Source organism: Lichenostomus cassidix, chromosome 19 (assembly GCF_008360975.1).
Source record: "Lichenostomus cassidix isolate B80296 chromosome 19, HeHo_3.0, whole genome shotgun sequence".
In the NCBI taxonomy this organism is placed as follows: domain Eukaryota; kingdom Metazoa; phylum Chordata; class Aves; order Passeriformes; family Meliphagidae; genus Lichenostomus; species Lichenostomus cassidix.
In genome coordinates, this window is record NC_139499.1 from 1,325,216 (window position 1) to 1,343,231 (window position 18,016).

The 18,016-nt window shown below is 45.7% G+C and overlaps 1 protein-coding gene across 9 annotated transcripts in view; it reads left to right on the forward strand.

Moving 5' to 3' along the window:
* The window catches only part of AUTS2 (activator of transcription and developmental regulator AUTS2), a 748,905-nt gene that overhangs the window by 237,154 nt on the left and 493,735 nt on the right, over positions 1–18,016 (forward strand). The window contains exon 1 of one of the 9 annotated variants that reach the window (XM_085078812.1): positions 9,633–9,851. The exons of 7 other annotated variants lie outside the window; for them this stretch is intronic. In XM_085078812.1, coding sequence (XP_084934938.1) covers positions 9,804–9,851 — 48 coding nt within the window. In that variant the 5' untranslated portion in view covers positions 9,633–9,803. Of the gene's footprint in view, positions 1–9,632; positions 9,852–18,016 lie in introns of those variants that run through there. One more of the 9 variants, XM_085078813.1, reaches the window with a different exon arrangement.

Below are 18,016 nucleotides of genomic sequence, written 5' to 3' on the forward strand. Positions count from 1 at the left end.
CCTTAGCCCCAAACCTAGAACCAGCTGTTTCAAGAAGTGATTTTTTTTTTTTTTTTAACATGGTCTTCTGCTATGTAAAACATCTGCTGCTTTCTGGCTGATCCCTAACCATTACCGATGGGGTGTATAATCAAACCAGGGTGGGGAGGCTTTAAGAATGTGAGCCAGTCTTGCCTTTGTCATTCTAAACAAGCAGTGTTTGCAGCACAGACTGATCTGGTGTGGATGAAAGACAACACCCCGGGCACCCAAACCCCGTTGCTGGGGCAGGGAGTGCTGCTGAGCACGTTAGTGTTATTAACATTAATCTAATCTTTCCGTTTGTCAAACAGATTTTTGAGTACATGGAGACAGCTTACCCAGTTCTTAAGACAGTGCTCCCAGATCAGCTTGTAGTTTGTTCTGTAATACCGTGTGGATTTGCTGGGATTTTCAAGTAAATACATTATGTATATGGCTTACAGATTGCTTAGGCTGTCTGCATCAATAATTAAAATGAGGGAGGGGACTATTCTGCAGTTTTCTTTTCCTCATCCTTTTTACATGTCTGTTTTAATCTTTCCTCTCTTAGGGTGGGGAAGATAAACGTGTAGCAAAGGAGAGTGTCGAAGACAAGAGCTGAACGTTTTTCCAGCAGCAACAGAGCTTGTGGCACATCACTGCAGTGCCAGCTCGCAGCATCAGGCTGACCTTTGCCATTCTATTTGCAGACACTTTGATTCAGACTTGTCAAGCACTGCCAGCCTGTTCCCTTTGCTGCTAAAACAAGCACACCTTTCCTGCTGAGGCAGGATACAAAGCATCGCTTTTGAGCCCTGTGGCAAACATGGTGCTGTGCTGCTCAGTTGGCCAAAGTAGAGGGAAGAGGTTTGGTGGGATTTGGTATTGCTGTGGTGAGTGTACCACTGCCTAGGTAGAATGGGGGAAAGCTTTTGGGCTTGATTGTGCATTTTGTAATGGTACTTTGTTAGATCAAGAGCTTCAGTACAAGTTAATGCTTAAATTTCAAGTATATCACAGGAGTAATTAATTTCTGCATTGGAAAAGCCAAGTGAGGTACAGAACACAGTACTGCCACTGTGCCACTGTTGGAGCTTTTACTGTGGAGATTTTCATATCAGAGCTGGAAGTATGGGCATTAGAGCAACTTCCAAATGAACACACCCTGTGTTGGTACAGAGTAAGACCAGTTTCAATTTTGTCAGTACAGGGGAGAAACCCATGGTGTGATGTGCTGGGTGTAAAGGGGGTTTGGTACTGCTTGTGTACCTTCCAGAGAGCTCTGGTAGAAGGTGTTACAGAGGTAGAGCAAACTAAAGCTTGTCCAGCATTGTTATTTTATTCTCACATCTGGCTGAGTAACAAGGCTGCAGTACAGTGTCAATAGCCTGTGTAATCTTCTGAGATGGCTCATTAGGATGATTTCTTGGCTGGAAACTTTGGAATTGGCCTGACATCACCAAGTCATGGCCTATGAAAGAACTCTTAAATTGTAACAACAGTCTTAATACTGCCCTTGACCAAGCTCTGTCCAGCAGCCTGGGGAAGAACTGCTGGCACAGAGCAGTGCCAGCTCAGCTATGTGCAGCACAGGATGCATCATCTCGGGTGCCACTGTGTTACACTGTCTGTGCCACTCTCTTCCCACTTTCATTGTGTTTGTTTGAAGTCACTTTGTAGCATACTCTCCCTATGAAAGTTTAGTTCTGATCGTGGGATTGCCTGTGGAGATCTGATGCCATCAACAGCTTCTCCTGTTTGTGACCTTAGAAGCCAAGTAACTTTGCTGGGATCCTTCTGGCTGTGTTGCTCTCCCTTTCCATGCAAAGGAGCAGTTTTGTGCATTTTTATGTATAAAGACAGCAGTTGGTGCTCTGTGGAAAGCCCTGGAGCTCTTAGAAAGCCTGAAGCCTCGATTAACTTCTCCAAATATACCTGAGCTGCCAGTGGGCACTGAAAAAGCAAGGCAACAGCTGCTGTACACTGACATAACTGCTTATTTGCAAGAATTTTGCAGTCCAAGTGTAAGAAACGCCATGAGTTTGGGTACTACAGGTCCTCAATACACAAAGGTGTTCATTTTTCTGGGGTGCTTTCGTGGGTTTTTTTGAATGGCCCTGGTTGTAATTTTTCTTAACTTTTCTTAACTGCTTAAAAAAGTTGACAAGCCTTTAGGCAGGTACTCACAGACACATTACACAAGGTGTAATGCCGTATTTGCTACTTTAAACCCACTAAGGTTTCTCTGGAGGAAGCACAGACTGTGGTATTCTCCATGCTCAGTGCCTTGCACCAGGCAGTCCTGCTGGTGGAATACAAACTCTGGGTGCTGATGTAATACAGATGTTAATCAGAATATACAGTAGTTGAACGGAGCCTGGAATTTAGCCGAAGGGACTGAAATGGAGCATTAATCAAATGCCACAATTACTGAGCCACACTTTCTGCATTAAATTAATGTAGAAGATGCTTTTCACCCCTAACATCTCAGTGTAAAATCAGTGGACATGGCAGCAGCAGTCATTAGCCTTTACCTTTGTCTGGATGAGTAAGGGAAAGGGTTCTGTAGATGTTTGTCTAGTCTCAGAAAGAGGATTAAAAAAAAAAGCTGGCTCTTTTTAATAAACTAGTGTAATTACAGATCTGTTTAAGTGGAGGCATATGATACATATGTTTGTGACAATTTTCCAGAGGGATGGTTCGGCTAGTGCTAAATAACCAGGCTCATTTTCCCATAATGCAAATGTTATTCACAAACTATTACCATAATTGATGCACCGAGCCACTGTAGAGTAAATAATGCCTTGTGTGTGGGAAGGAAGCTAGGAGTCAATGAATATTAAAAGAAAAAAATCTCATTTTTAAAGGGAAACTTCACAAGAATTAGAATTGTTTTGAAAATGTAATGCCAGTGTGGGTCCCGATGGCCTGGCTGTGTTTTGGCTGGGTGTCCAGCTCATGCATGAACACGTGTGCTCTGGCTGTGGGCTACAGGCTGCCTCTGTGAGGGTTTTTTTCTTCTTGGTGAGTACAGAGCATCCTCAGAGCTGATCTGAGCAGCCTTAGGAGCTCCCCAGAGACACAGGTTATGTCTCAGTAAGGACCTTCCAGGGTGTTTTCTGCTGGCGAGCTGGGATGTGTAGCCCCATGTCTGGGGAGATACTGGCTGTTTCTTTGCTCTGCCTTCCTGCACTGTGCTGGATTTCCTGTTTTGTGTGACACAAGAGGAATTCTGAATCATGCCAAAGGTGGTCTTGGGTTTGTAGGTCCTTATGCCTGTGGTGAGGACGTGAGTTGGCTGTTCAGGGTGGCAGGGTTGGGATCTGAGGCCTGCTGGGGTGCTAGGTGTGGCTGCAGAGACCTCACAGCTCTGTGTAACTCCTTGCTTGGTCCTTGGTCACTGTCCTTGTGCACAGCCTCGTGCCTTAGGGATGTTAAATAGGTTACAGCACTTATTGCTGGGCTGTAAATTGTTCTGTGTCCATGGCTGGGGCAGGAGCTGTTGGCACTGCAGCCTTGTCTGTGCTGCTGGGGATTTTTAGTGTCAAACATTTTGCTGAGCAGGACTTGATCTAGCTGTGGGCATTAGTGCCCTGCCATCTAATCCCTTTTTATGTTCAAAGGGATAGTGTGTTAGCACTTCAATGTAAAGATGTGGATTGCATGCAAAGGTTCTGTTTTTTCAGGGATTTCTCTGCTCCCCTCCTTCCCCACTGGATGTATTGCTGCCTCATCCCTGTTCCATGTGGAAATGAGGGAGATACATACCACAGCTCTGTAGTGTATTGCAGAGCTGTGCTCAGTAGCAGGAAATGATGGAGTGTCACAGAAATCACTGCTCTCTGCATTTGAGACACATGTAATTTGAAACACTTTTGAGCACTGGTGTAGTCTCAGAAGTGACTTTTTTTTCTCCAGATAATATAACCCTGTCCAAACAGTGCTGGAGCTCTAGAAACCAGAGAGTCAGGGAACAAAATGCAGAACCATTGTGTAGGATTACAAAAGCATAATTTGATCTCTTAATATCATAAGCCATTTTGTCCAGCTGGCAGTTATTGTTTTTTTAAATTACAGATTATACCGCTGCACCTTCTTTTTCAGAGAGGTCAAAAAGACATCTTAAGCCACCTTTGCCTCCCACTGCTGCAGATAGTCACACGTGACTTCCTGGCACAGTTACATATATATCATATACCATCAGCAGCTCTCCTTACTGCACCCTGAGCTAACTCAATGTGGCAGAAGCAGCAGATTGTGAGCCATCATGAGCCCAGCTCTTGTGTGCCAGGCTCATGGGCTGTCCTCTTTCTGTCTCAGTCTGTCTCTTGCAGGTTGTAAACCACTAGCGAATGTCTGTTCCTTGTCCTCTGTGGACTGCCTTGAGGTGGCTTTGAATCCTTCAGGGTTCTGTGGTTGTGCCTTGTAGCCATAATTTCACCTGGAAAGCTGAGCATGTGCCCCAGCTGGGTTACCCCTTGCAATAACTCATTACCAAATGGCACTTTGCTGGGGGAGATAAAGTACTTCAGACTGGTTTTCTCAAATTAATCTGTGCTCTTTCTCTTTGAGTCAGATAGCCTGACTTACTAGGCTTTATCCTATTCCAGGGGAAAAGCAGCTGTAAGACCTTACAGCACTGACAGACCTGATAGGGCTTAGAGCTGCCAGGGAAAATGTCACTTGCACTTCTTAGTCACTGGAAGAAAAATTTTCGCTCTGCAAAGGGTGACTCTGGTGGTGTTGGTCTCCTGGGCTGAAATGGTGCCAGTGCCAGGAGAAGCAGACACAGAACGCAGCCCATCCTGTGCCTGCTCTAAGGGGGAGAGAGGGCACAAAGCTCTCAGATCCTGCCAGCCCACACTGGGTGCAAACCAGTGACCTGGAGAGTTCCTTGGCAAACGTGCCCAGAAGCCCAAATTGACAGCAGCATGTTCATGATGGGATTATTCGGCAGCACTGGAGATGAAAGAGCAGATGGTGTTGATGGGCAAGTGGGGTCCTGAGGTACAACATGGGATTGTTACCATGTTAATAACAAGACAGCAAATCCCACAGTGCTTTCTATTAGCCTGGAAGATGAGAGCTCCCTGTGGGCCTGCTGGTGACCCACAAATGTCTGGCAGCACCAGCCTCGGGAGGCTGCAGACACCTCATTTGTTCTGTAGGTTCTGACTGGTAGCCAGTGATTTGTTTGAGTTTGGGCAGTCTGACCCTTTCCTCACTGCCCATGCCCTGGGAAGCCTTCTGGGATGTGAAGTGTTGGAATACAAAGCCAGCCTGGTTCTGGGTTAAGGCAGAAAGGCTGCTGTGGAATGTGGGTGCTTTGAAGTGAGCTGGGTATTTGCTGGTTTAGAGCTGGGGGAGTGCTGGGCATGTGGGAAGGCAGGCAGGAGCTTCAGCACTTGCACTGCATTTGTAGAATCCATGTTACTCTACAGTTCTCTAAAAAACTTTCTCTCGTAGTAGGCTTGCAGATCCCACAAGCTTTTCTCTCATCTTCATTTAATCTCCTAGGGATCCCTGCTTTGGCTGCTACATTAGGAGCCATTCTGAACTGTGAAAAACATTTCAAAATCCTTTTTATTTATACTTATTCTAAATTGCCTTTTTTTTTCCCCCCACCCCTCCCCCCTGCCCCCTCCCCCCACCCCTTCCCTGGCTAATTATAAAAATTGCTGTAAACATTTTCTGGAGATGGTATCTTCCTATTTATCTAAACTTTCTGCTTGTTGTTTATGTGCTATTTCTCTCAGCATCCCCACACTTCACTCTGCTGGTTGGGAAGTGTGAAAGCTATTATGGTAATAGGGAGGGAGATGATTTTCTGCTCTCATAGTGCCAAGAACACGGGAATGGCTGTAATTCATCTTGGATGTATTCCCTGCTGCAAATGCACCATCTTGCTGTAGTTTTATCCCCCCTGCACACAAAAGGACCTTGGTTTCGCTTGGCATAAGGGTTAGGCTTCTTTAGCTTCCTCCAGGATTGGCTCTGCTGTGCAAGTGGGTTCTTCAAGGCATCTATACTGCCACAGGAAAGAGTGAAAAGGGGTGAAATAGTGCCTGGTTTGTGCCTTTCCCCCTTCCCATGTGGCACCAAACTGCCTGACCTACCAACAAACCCAAAGCCAGAGAGAAGAGGAGGAGGTACCCAGTGCTGTTAGGAGACTTAAAAATCAACTCAGTACTCGCTGTTACATTGCACATTGCATTAATGTGTGATCAGCTTTGTCATGGGGAATAATTGAAATGAACGTGGATCGATATCTAAATATACATTAGGGTGTATTAAAAGGCTTAGAACCAATGGTCTGTTAAAAAGGAGGTTATTTCAATTCCTTTCTACACTGTCTCACAGTTGAAATGCTTTATTAGAGCATGGCAAAACCTGCTGAATAATCAAAGTATGATTATTCTGGGGGAATTGTGAATATTCTATCAAAGCATGGTTCTCTTTTTGGGGTCATATAAAAACAAGTTGGGATTTTGGCTATAGAAACTCAGAGTAGGAATAATATTTTATTTTGTGTTACTGTTGAGTGACTGAAAGAGAAGGTGTGGGCTAGCAGGGTTTTGGAGTGAGTGCAGCACTTTCAGGGATGGATCCCCATCCCATGAGGTGTTTTTCTGGCAGTTTGTCCCTAGGAAGTGAATTGGCAAAGAGCAGTGAAGCTGTTGTGTTGTGCACCATATAGACTACAGCTCTATAAAACAGGAGAACCAAATACAGCTCAGTGAAAGCGCCAACGCTGTAGGTTTGACAATAAATGGTGTATTTTGTTCTACTGCAAAGATGAATGAAGTGTTGAAAACTTAAGCTGGTGTGTGCTCGATGTGTGTGTGCAAAGCCACAGAGCTGTCAGTGCTGTAAGGAATCACCAGGCTCTGCTGGTGCTGCCGGGGGCTCTGTGTGGATGCTGATGTGGGGGCTTTCAACAGGGTGACAAAAAATGAGCAGTCTGTGGCGTGATGGGCTCATCCCTGCCCGGCTGGGGGATGTGATGGCTGGAAATTCCACATCTCCATTCCCTGCGCTGCACTTGTCCTTTGATTGCTAAAGGACAGCTCTCGAGGGATGTCGCTGTGCATTTTCCTGAAATAAAATAATAGCTCTGTGTTTTGTGACCCTGGAACTTTAGGTCCTGCCAGATGCTAATGAAGCAGTGGAAAACATCCAGGGCCTGGTAATTGCTGTGAGGCACAGCTGTTTGTGCTTGGTACACAGTGTCAGCTCTCGCCAGGCGCTGGCTGCGCCCTCTGCTCCTGCCCAAGGGCCCTTGGGGACTCGGGGCACTGCAGCCCCAAGCTCCTGTAATTGCTGCAGGAGTGGGGTGTCCGTGTGGGGTGGCTCAGGGTGAGCCCTGCTCCTGACAGCACTGCTGTGCTCCGTGTGGTGTCTGCAGCCAGGCCTGGCACAGCTGCGGGGAATGTGCTGCTGCAGGGACTGCAGGACCAGCAGCAGCTGGGGAGCAAGCGAGGCTCTGCACTGACCTCATCTCAGTCAAACCCACAGCCAGATCCCTTTCTTCATTTGGTACTTCAACTTTTTAGGTGCAAATAATGAAGGTGCTAACAGAAATCAGTGTTTTAATTTTCTTTTTATGTTGCTCCTTATAGGACACCTTCTTGTCCATTTTTGACACTTCCAGTTCCGAAAAATGGCTGGGGTACTTTACCACCCTTTTAGCATAGGTTAATTGTCCCACAGGAATGCAGAATTACAGGAAGAGTGGGAATACTTTTCTGTGGCATCAATGGAAAGTCATTCCTGACAGCTGCAGCCATGGATGGCCATGATTTGGACCAGCCCAGCTGATTGCAGTGAGGGGGCTTGGAAAGGGCTTCACCCCGAATTCCCCATCTGAGCAGGGAGGAGCAGGGGCCTCACAGAGAGTGTGGCTGAGCAGGGAAGGAGTCCCAGGGCAGAGCAGGACTGGGCAGCCTCAGCTCCACCTAAATGCAATGACCATTGTTGGTCAGTGTTGGTGTTTGGATCCCTTGTGTAAATCTCACTTTATGAAAAGTTCTAAAAACCTCGGTTAGCAGGTGAATGAGTAGCCAAGTTGTCAAAGTCTCCACTTTCAGATAATGCACTGACGCTTATCAGCACTGATAGTACTTTTTAGGTGAGTAATATTGACAAACTAGGTTTCAGGGTCTGTTTCATCTGCTTTGTATCTCTTGTGTGTACATACAGTAGGAAAAGATACCTAGGCCTAGAAAAGGTACAGTGATAAAAAGGATCTGTGGAGACATTGCACAGCTTCCCTACAAGCAGGAATTTAATAGACTGGAAGTCTCTAGTCCCCAAAAGGTGTGCTATAAGTGAGACAAGAAAAATCTGTAAAGTCATGCTCTGAAGATGATGAGAAGCAAATTATTCTCTTTTCTTGGGATAGGTTACTGTGAGACTCCCACTTAAATAACCAGAGAGCTGTTTAAAGCAGCACAATGAGATGACTTTTTTTACTTCTATAATGAAATTCTGAACTTCACTCAGCATTTTATGGAAGGCACAAAGAGGTTCAGCTACTGGTGTGACAAATTCATGTCCATCTGTGTTATTACACGTGTTACTGAGAGCACATCTTTGGACTTGAGATTCCTGACATTGTTTCCTTGTGCATCGTGGAGTGTTTGGGCACAGGATGCTGGGCCAGATAGCTCTGGCTTGTGTACAGCGGAAACACAGGAGGCTGATTGTATCCATCCTTTAGTTTGTAACTTGATATCCACTGCTCCGTGGCATGCACAGAGCTGGATTTGCAGCCAGATCAATGTGTCTCCTTAAAGTGGAGCCAGGGAATTGGGCAGTGTTTCGGAGCAGACAGAAAAACAAACACTGACCAGTGACTTCCCACGATTTTTTATGTGTTAGTTTTGTATTTGGTAGTGGTGATTTTTCTGTTGGGTTTTGTTTGGTTGTTCTTTGTTCGGGTTTTTTTTTTCCTTACACATGTCTTTACAGATATTATTTTAAAACACGAGCCTGACAGCATCCCAGCTTACCGAGGGTGATTGCAGAGGGGGGATTGAGAAAGGGGGATCCAGGAGTGAGTCTGGCTGCTGAGGACTTGCTCTGGTCCTACGGGCAGTGTTAGTGCAGCTGCAGAATCGGAAAGGAGATATTTGCTTTATGCTTAAGAGGCTTTATTGTTTCTAAACTATATATAGTCCGGTAATCTTGCTTTCGATGGGGGAGGGCATGGCGGGACAGCCGCCAAAGGATCCCTGCCCTGCCGGGTGGGCGAGCGAAGGGTTAACGCGGGGTGCGGGGCTCTCGCCACGGACAAGCTCATTGTCAGAATAATGTTTAGCCAGGTGTTAATCTGTGTCTGGAGGGAAGTGCTGGAATTCATTATTCATCCCGCTGAGGGAGGTCACGGTCCTGGGAGGCTGCCAGCGCCGGAGCCAGCCTCCTGGCTTTACTGACATGTGCCATTCGTGATGAAGGCAGCCGCGGTCCGTTCGAGGAGCGGAGCTGTCAGGCAGCCAGGCTGGCACGGAGCGGAGCGGAGCGGAGCGGAGCGGGGAGAGCAGCGCGGCGAGCGGCGGGGCACAGGGACAGCGGAGCCACCCGGGATACAGGGACAGGAGAGCCACCCGGGGCACAGAGCCTGCCCTGCCCTGCCCTGCCCTGCCCTGCCCTGCCCGTCCTTCGGGCTCCTGCCCCTCAGCCCAGCGCTGTGTCCCCTCGGAGCAGCGAGCCTCTGACGGGCACAGCACCGGCTCGCTGCTTGCCAGCAGCAGGATAGGTTTGGGTCGCTGTTTTGCCGTTTGACGAGTGCAGGAGGCGAGACAATGATCAAGTCGAGTTGGTTCTACGTCAAGTTCAAGCATGCCGAGAAGGTGAGTACAGCCCTGCTGCTGGGGCTCACCTGCTCCCCCTCCCCTGGCAGCCCCGGGAGTGGCTCCGGGAATTGGTTCTCCTGCCGCTCCCTAGAGAAGGCTGGGACAGCTGGAGCAGCGCAGGGCACGGGCTGCAGATGTGGCAGCAACTTCAGCAGCGTGCAGGTGGAAGAGAAAAGCTCAGACCTGATTCCTCGAGTCCGGTGTTGGGAAAAAAAATAATAGAGGTGGTAGAGATGCGTTTGTTTTCCCCATTTAGAGCTTGAAAGGGAGGAATATTTCTTGTTCTGTGGAGCCCATTATGAGTTGTGACCTGGTTGTGCAGGGAGGTCAGTTCTTTTCTTCTCCTTTAGTAGCTAAGTCTTTAATTGTCCATAATTATCACTGGAAGAAAGAAGTTTTACTGAACAAAAAGAAGCGAGGTGTATTCTAAGACTCTTTAGTGTGGGGTTTACTGTGGAGTTTGCTGTATTTCCGATTGCCCAGAACAGAGTGTTTTCTGTGGGATTTTCCTCTTAACACTCAGCTCCCACTTTATCTTGCCTTGGTTGGTACCCAGATGCCTGGGGGAAACAGAGTAATGGGGATGGGGAGAGAGGATGGACCAACATTGCAGCAGGGACCTGCTTAACAGTGATGCATTTTCCCTGGAGATCTCCTGAAAGGTTTCCTGCCCCAGGTTAGAGGCTGATCTGGTTGCCAATAGTGCTGAGATGCAGGCAGAATGTGGATGCAGCTTTGCTGTTTCCTTAATCCAGCAAAATAAGGGAAAGAGCAAGACAACTTTCTATGAAAATACTAAGCAGCCTCACTATCTGTTCCCTAAACATGCTCGAGCAGTTAGCAACTTATTCCTTTTAAAACAGAAGGAAAACCCATGAATGTCTGAAATTTTCTATTCTGACAAATAGTCCCAGATTGATTTATTTCTTGTCTTCGTGCCTCGAGTTATACTGCACTCAGTGAAAGCATATATATTTCATTTAACAAGAAGCATATATATTTCATTTAACAAGAATGTCCTATCATTTATCCCAGGCTGCAAATAGCATATTTAACTGTCTCAGATGTAACTGTTCCATTTTGTTTGTTTTGGGCAGTCTTAAAAAGGCTGCAAAATCCACTGTATTAGGCAGTTATTAATGTCCTTGATGTTTCTCTGCAATAATTCTGTGTTCTTTAAAGTTACATCAGACCTATAAACATCTACATTAAAACAAATCACCTCAGCATATTTAGCATATGGAGCTTCTTGGAAATAATCTAAGGAAATCATCAGTTATTTGCCAGTGGATGAGGCTGGCTATTTAAAATGCATGGGGATTTATTTTTCCTTTACATTTTGCGATTCAGTTCCCTTTTTTTTTTTTTTTTGACACCCCTTGCAGTTGATCCAGAAAGCCCTGGAGTCCCTGAGCAGAGCAGATAATGTTCCTGCTTTGCTGTCACCGGGTGATTCTGTGGAGTGTTACATAACCTGTCATATCAGTTTTGTCAGAGACATATATTTTTGAGATCTACAACCTGGGAAATTTGAACATGGATGAAATCCAGGAAACCCATTTAATCTGAATACTACACTTACTTGTGGCTTACAAGACTTTCTTCTGATCCACCAGGGAAGGTGCCAAGTCTGTTCATCTGTTGGGGGGCAAAAAGCCCCAAACCATAATGCACACACAAAGGAACAAACTGAAGTGCGTGCCTGGTCTTTTATTGGATTTCATGTGTGATAAGAGACTGTTATCCCTTTGTGCTGAAGTGGGAGTTTCCTAATGGAAGGCTCATGAGAAATTTTGGGTTTGGCTGCATGGTAGGGCTGTACCCCCTTGCTGAAGATAGGATTTTGTGTCAATATTCTTGTTGCAGTTGGGGCTTGGCTTGTTCTGCTTTAGCTTCCAGTCTTGTCTGCCTGTGAGAGTTGTGCTAGTGTGGCTTAGGTGTGAATTGACGCTGAATTTATTAAACTGGTGCAGTTCTCTGGCTGGACACTCTGGGTACACACTCCATGAAACAAGTGTTTCTGCAGTAGTGTAACCACACTGGCTTAAAAAATTAGGTCAAATTCTTTTGCAACTCCTCCGTGTTGTCAAGGTCTTAGAAATTGGGTTTATGTGAGCTAAGCTGAAGAACCTTTGAAATTCTCAAACCAGCTTTTTACAGCAGTTTGTCCAAATGGATTTAAAATCTCACTTGGAGATGCAGTTTCTCCCCTTCCATTCTCCCAAGTGTGGGCTGCAGCAGGAGCGAGTGCTCCACTCCCAGCTAGGTGTTGTCAGCAGTGGTGCCTGTGCAGCCACGTGGGGAGGTGATGCAGCCTCCACCTGAGCTGCTTTTATTCCTTTCTCGTGCTGGCTCTGTTTCCAGGCAGGTCAGTGTGTGTCCCAGTTCACCGCGAGTGTACAGCCCTGTGGGGTGTACCTGGATGAGCAGAAAGGACAGTGATGTCTCTTCTGGCAGCAGCCTGTGAAAACTAAATTAATTTAAGTTTGCTCTCCTCATGTGGAAGTGTTATATAATCTGTGTTTAAGGGAGGTCATTTTAGGTTAGGGAGAGGTTGGGTCTCTGCCCTCCCGTCAATGCAGTAGCTCAGTTAATCAGGACTGGAGCTGCTCTTCCTGGGTGTGCTGACACTGCACTGCTCCCTCTTAATTCTCTTGTCAAGAAGTTCATTGACATTTTTAATGGCTGGCTGGCTTTGCTGAAGTTGACGTTCTTGCCTCTGGCCATCACAAATATTTTCTTTTTAAAAATTTTTTTTCTTTTGATTTACTTCAGAAGATGTTGATGTCTGAAGACCCCACTTTGGTAAAGCATATATATTTATATACATGTCAGAGGTAGCTCTGCAGGTAGCTTATATATTGTAAAATTTTCCTTCCCATAAGATTGTCAACCTGTTTTATTCTCTTGGCATCACTGTGCTTTCCTGCCATAAACTGTTCTATTGATTGTGTTTGAACACTGCTCATCCTGCCTGGGTTATCTGCAGAGACCTGAACCGAGGTGTGCTGATGGAACTTGCCTGAGCTCCAGGGATTGAACCCCACAGGTCTTCTGGGAGCTTCCAAACTCATCACATCCCCCTGGCACCTTGAGATTTCTTAATCAGTTAATTCATGTCATCTGCCTGCTTGGACAGTGGCTGGTTTGTGCTGGTAGGAAGTAGTCATGCAGCACAAAGCCTGGAAAATGGTCTTTGGATCTTCACCTTTTATCCCAAAGACATGTTTGGACTGGAAACAGGAGAGAAGGACATGGGTTAAATTGATGTACTTTGGTGTGTTAGTTTGCTCAAGTCATCCAAGCAGTTTTTTAAAGTTGTGTAGACAAGCACTGTAAAACCTTTTCACAGCAGCACATTTTTAGATGTGATTAAAATAACCAGATAATAAAACTAACTAAAGTAGAAATCTACACAACTTCATCTTGAGTCTATTATCAAGTTAATTGGTAACATTCTGTAATACAGACTAAAAGAAAGCCTACAGGATAAACCCCAAAGTTTTTATGTTTACCCTTTCTGAGATTTAATATAAGGTCATTTGGCCATGAGCCACTTGGACACAATACCCATATTCAGTCTGAGTGCATTTACACCGGAATTAAGATTCAAAGGCTTTGTGTGAATAATATTGCTGACACCAGGAAATCAGTTTAATCTGAGGGGGAAAGAAAAAAGGCAAGCTCTTGGAAAAAATCTATGAAATTCTAGAAAGTGTGGGAGACGTGTGGAGAGAGGCAGCGTGAGTGGGCAGTCTGGCTTCATGTGTTGCTGCCTGGATCTGAGGGAGCTTATGGATGAAAATGGAGGACTTGAAAGGTTTTGCTTTGTCCTTGAAAAGCCCTGTCCCTTGTTTGAGGTTCATTGATAGATATTGCTGAACTGAAGCGAAGCTTAATTTTCCTGTTCCCAGCAGTGCCCAAGGGAGAGAAGTGCTGTATTTCTAGCTAGAAAATTAGATTAAAACACCCACTACCTAGATCCAGGGTACATTCATTTCATCCTCTCCTGTAAGACTCTCACCACTCTGAAAGGCAGTTTACAGTTTTGACAGCTAAAATAAAAAGCCTGAAGGACAAGCAACCACTTTGAATGTTAGAAGGGCTTCATTTCCAGCAGAAAGATTTCAATTACAGTCATTTTCCTCCAGTAAGTACAAAGAGGTAAATGGAACCCCTGTTTCAAATGTTAAACTCACAGACTACATTATTACCAGTTGTACTTTGAAAGTAAAGGATAAAGCCAATCTAAATCAAAGCCCTGGTTCCAAATTACTTTTTAAGAGTATGATGAGGTCTGCACCCGGTAATTCAGCCACTCTGTGCTGAGCAGCACAGAGCACATCAAATGTGACTTCCATTAGACCGTGCTGCTCTGGCGGGGGATCGAGGCAGGAAGCATCTTTCTCTACAAGCACTGAGAGTTGCAACTTGAAAGGGCTGCTCTGCAGCTGGAAATTCATGAGTTGGCTGTATTTTTAGAGAATTTAGGTTTTTTTCATTCCTGACTCTGCTCGTTTTTTGTCTTGTCTGTTTTAGCAGTAATTTGACAAAGATTTAGTTATTTATCTCCTGCGTGGCACAACCTCTTCTCCCTCCCACTCCCCACAACAAGGTTGTTCATCCCAAACCATTTCCTCCCCTTGCTGGGGTAGGGAACACATTTTCCTAAGTCCAGATACTGAAATGTGCAGAGTGTTTGCATAATGCAGTGCTCTGAAAAGCCTGCCAGCTGAGGTGATAAATCAGCCTGGTGACCTGAGCTCACCGAAACATTCATTTTCCACGGAATGATGAACTCTCCCAGCAATCTGCACCCCTGGCTTGGTGGAGCCAGGGATCCCTGGGTGAGTGGGTGACTTTCTGGGTCAGAGCTACACCCAGAAGCACTCGAGGAATGCAGGGAGTCAACCAGGCTGCTCCTGGAGCAGCTCCCTGTTCCACTGGCACTCAAACCATCCTCGCCCAGGAGGTGGGAACCCACCTGTTCCTTCACTGAAGGCATTTGCTGGAGATAATTGTGCTAATTTTATTTATCTTTGCTACTTCTTTTCCTCATTGCCTTGTAGATGGATTTCTGCAGGTGTGAAATCAGATGTTGCTCTCTAAACTGATGGGGATGATCAGCAAAGGGTTGTGTTGTCCCGAATTACTCAGCACAGACACCTGGTTCACTATTTTTGTCACTTTTAGCTGCTAAAATTTTTCGATTTTTCCTTTCCTCCCTATGAATAGTACACAGTTTGCATTTTTTAAATCGTGTTGCAACTGTGACTGACAGTGTTTTAGGGAAATGAGTGAGATTTGTCATTTTATATTCTTGTGAACAGAGATTGGGTGTAATCAAGGAAAATAGATGTAGGGATTTAATTTACTTGTAAATACAGATTATCTCCAGCCCCGGAGGGGTGGGTTGGAGGTTGGCTCCTCAGGGCAAGCCAGCCCTCACCTTTCACCTGCTCCTGGGCTGTACAACCGACTGAAGTGCTTATTTATTTCTTTATTTTGCTTTATTTAGGTATTTGCTTGTTAATTTTGACTGAAATGGATCTTTCTCCAGTTTTCCCAGTTCTTTGTAGTTGGACCAGTTCTTGGTTTTGGATAAGGCTGTTTAATGAAGCTGTTAAACCTTTCTGATTTCTTTCAGTGCTGCAGGTAGAACGTTTGCAGTTTGCTTTTTGCTCTAAATGGTTATCACTAAGGGCCTCTTACATTTTTTAGGCTTTCCTGGGTGTATGGTAGAGATTTAAAGGGCTTTTTCTTCCTTGAATCTGTGGCAGTGGCTGCATGCAGTGTGTCAGGATGACTCAAGGGCTGCTCCTGCCCAGGCAGGTGTTGGGAGCTCCGAGGGATTCACAGCATCAGGAAGTCCAAGCAGCACCTGCATTTCCCGTGGTATTTCTCACAAAGGGAGTCGCTGGAGCAGAACTATTTAAGCATCTCAGTGACACTTCAGGGTCCTCCCACTTATAAGTTGGAATATGTGCATTTTTTTCCACCTGGAGCTAGCTGCTGGACACCTTTATTGTTAATATGGATTGGGATCTAGACCTCAAACTTTTCCATCTTTAGTCCTCATTTTTTGCATATACTTGTGAGACTAAGAAGAACTGAATACTAATGGGAATAGTCAGTGGCAGATAAAATAGCAAAGGGAAAAAAACCCTTGTTACATTCTTCTGATGTAAATTTTTAATCAAATGTGTTTTCTACTGTTAAGCAACTTTTACAGCCCACTGCACAAAACATACAACCAAAAACCTTTGCACAATGAGCTGCATGTAATAGGCTAGCAATGCATCCATTACACGTTTTTAGGTCTGTAATGCATTTAAATCCATTTTTGTGTGCATGGTAGTGTAGCCTTCAAAAGATAATTAGAATTTGCTCAGTCTTGCCTTCATATTTCCTTACGTTTTTTTCAAATTGCAATGCTTTGGAAAGCTTCATCAGAAATGGTCTTTTCAGTAACAAGAAGGAAATACAATTTGAATACCTTAGGAAACTCTCAATACATTAGAAAGCTGTAAGCTTTGTATCAAAATTTCTAAAATGTTTGTACAGCCACAGTGAACACCGTTCTTCAGCCCAGCTGGGTTGAAGAGTTGGTAAATGACAGAGGAGTGATAGCAGTGATAATGACATTAAATAACCGTTCTCAGTCTGAATAGTTGGAGGTGAGTTTTATAGCAAGATGTGGATGTAGCAGTACCCTTCTTGTGGCTGACCAGACTCAGCACTGTCATCACCCTTTGTGTGGCTTCTGTGTGAGGAGTCCTGCCTGGGGACCTTCATTGCCAACCCAGCCCCTGCCCTCGTGCCTCTGTCACTCCTTGTCACGTCAGGGCTCCAAAGCAGGCTTTTTCTTCAATCTCAGAATCCCTGTTTGGAGTTTCCCCTTCCCAAGCCGTCTATAACACACACAGCTTGGGAAGGGGAAACTCCATACAGGACCTCAGCTCCCCTCTGGCATTCTGCCCCTGGGCCAGAGCTTGCTGACTTCTGCTCCCTGGTGCTGTGAAACTGCTCATGATTCAACTCTCACTGTATTGGAGACATCTGAAAAAGTGTTCTTCATGGTTTGGTATCATCACAGACTGGTTTGGGTTCAAAGGGACCTTGGAACACATCCTATTCTGCTCCCTGCCATGGGCAGGGACACCTTCCACTATCCCAGGCTGCTCCAAGCCCTGTCCAAGCCTCTGAACACTGGCAGGGGCTGCGCAGCTTCTCAGGGCGGCCTGTGCCAGGCACAGGGAACAATTCCTTCCCAATATCCCACCTAACCCTGCCCTCTGGCAGTGGGAAGCCATTCCCTGTCTCCTGTCCCTCCAGACCCTTGTAAATTGTCTCTCTCCATCTTTCCTGTAGCTCCTTCAGGTACTGAAAGGCCACATTTAGGTCACCCCAAAGCTTTCTCTCTCCCGGCTGAACAATCCCAGTTCTGTCAGCCTTTCCTCGCAGCAGAGCTGCTCCATCCCTCTGCTCATCCTGGTGCCTCTTTCTGGGTGTTTCTGTGGGGTTTCTGCAGGCAGGAGGTGCTTTCAGCACTGTGCCAAGTGCTGGCAGCACAGGAGCTCTGGCTGCAGGGATGTGGGCAGGAGCTGTCCGAGCCTCCTGGGGGTGGCACCAGGGGACAGGAGGTGTTCCAGCTCCCTTCTCTTGGCCCATGGGGAGCCCTGCTGGCTGGAAGGAGGGATCCTTTGGGGTGATAAGGAAGCAGGCTCAGGCATTGCTGGGCACACAGAAATTCTCTTGAGCTGCTGCTTGGGACCCAACTGGTGCCTTGTGAGCCTGTGGTGTGTTTAGCTCTGTAACCAGCAACATCTAGGTACTCAATGGATTAATATTCAGGACACAGTAGATGAGAGAAACTGGCTGGGGGGATGTCACACACAATCTGTTCTTTTAGAATTCCTCTCTGTTTTGAAGCTAGATTCACCAATTTTGTAGATGGGAAGGAAAAAAAATTACAGGCTTACTCTGATTTTTAAATTTTTTATTCTCCCCTCCTGGACTTCATTTGCCTGAGGGCTAGTTCTGCCCTTCAATTATTTAAGAACTGGGTTTTGTTTACAGTTTGTAATAAAACTGATAAAAGATTAACAAGGTGCTTGTGAATCATTTTAAGCAAATTAAAGCTTTAAAAGACTTACAACTGC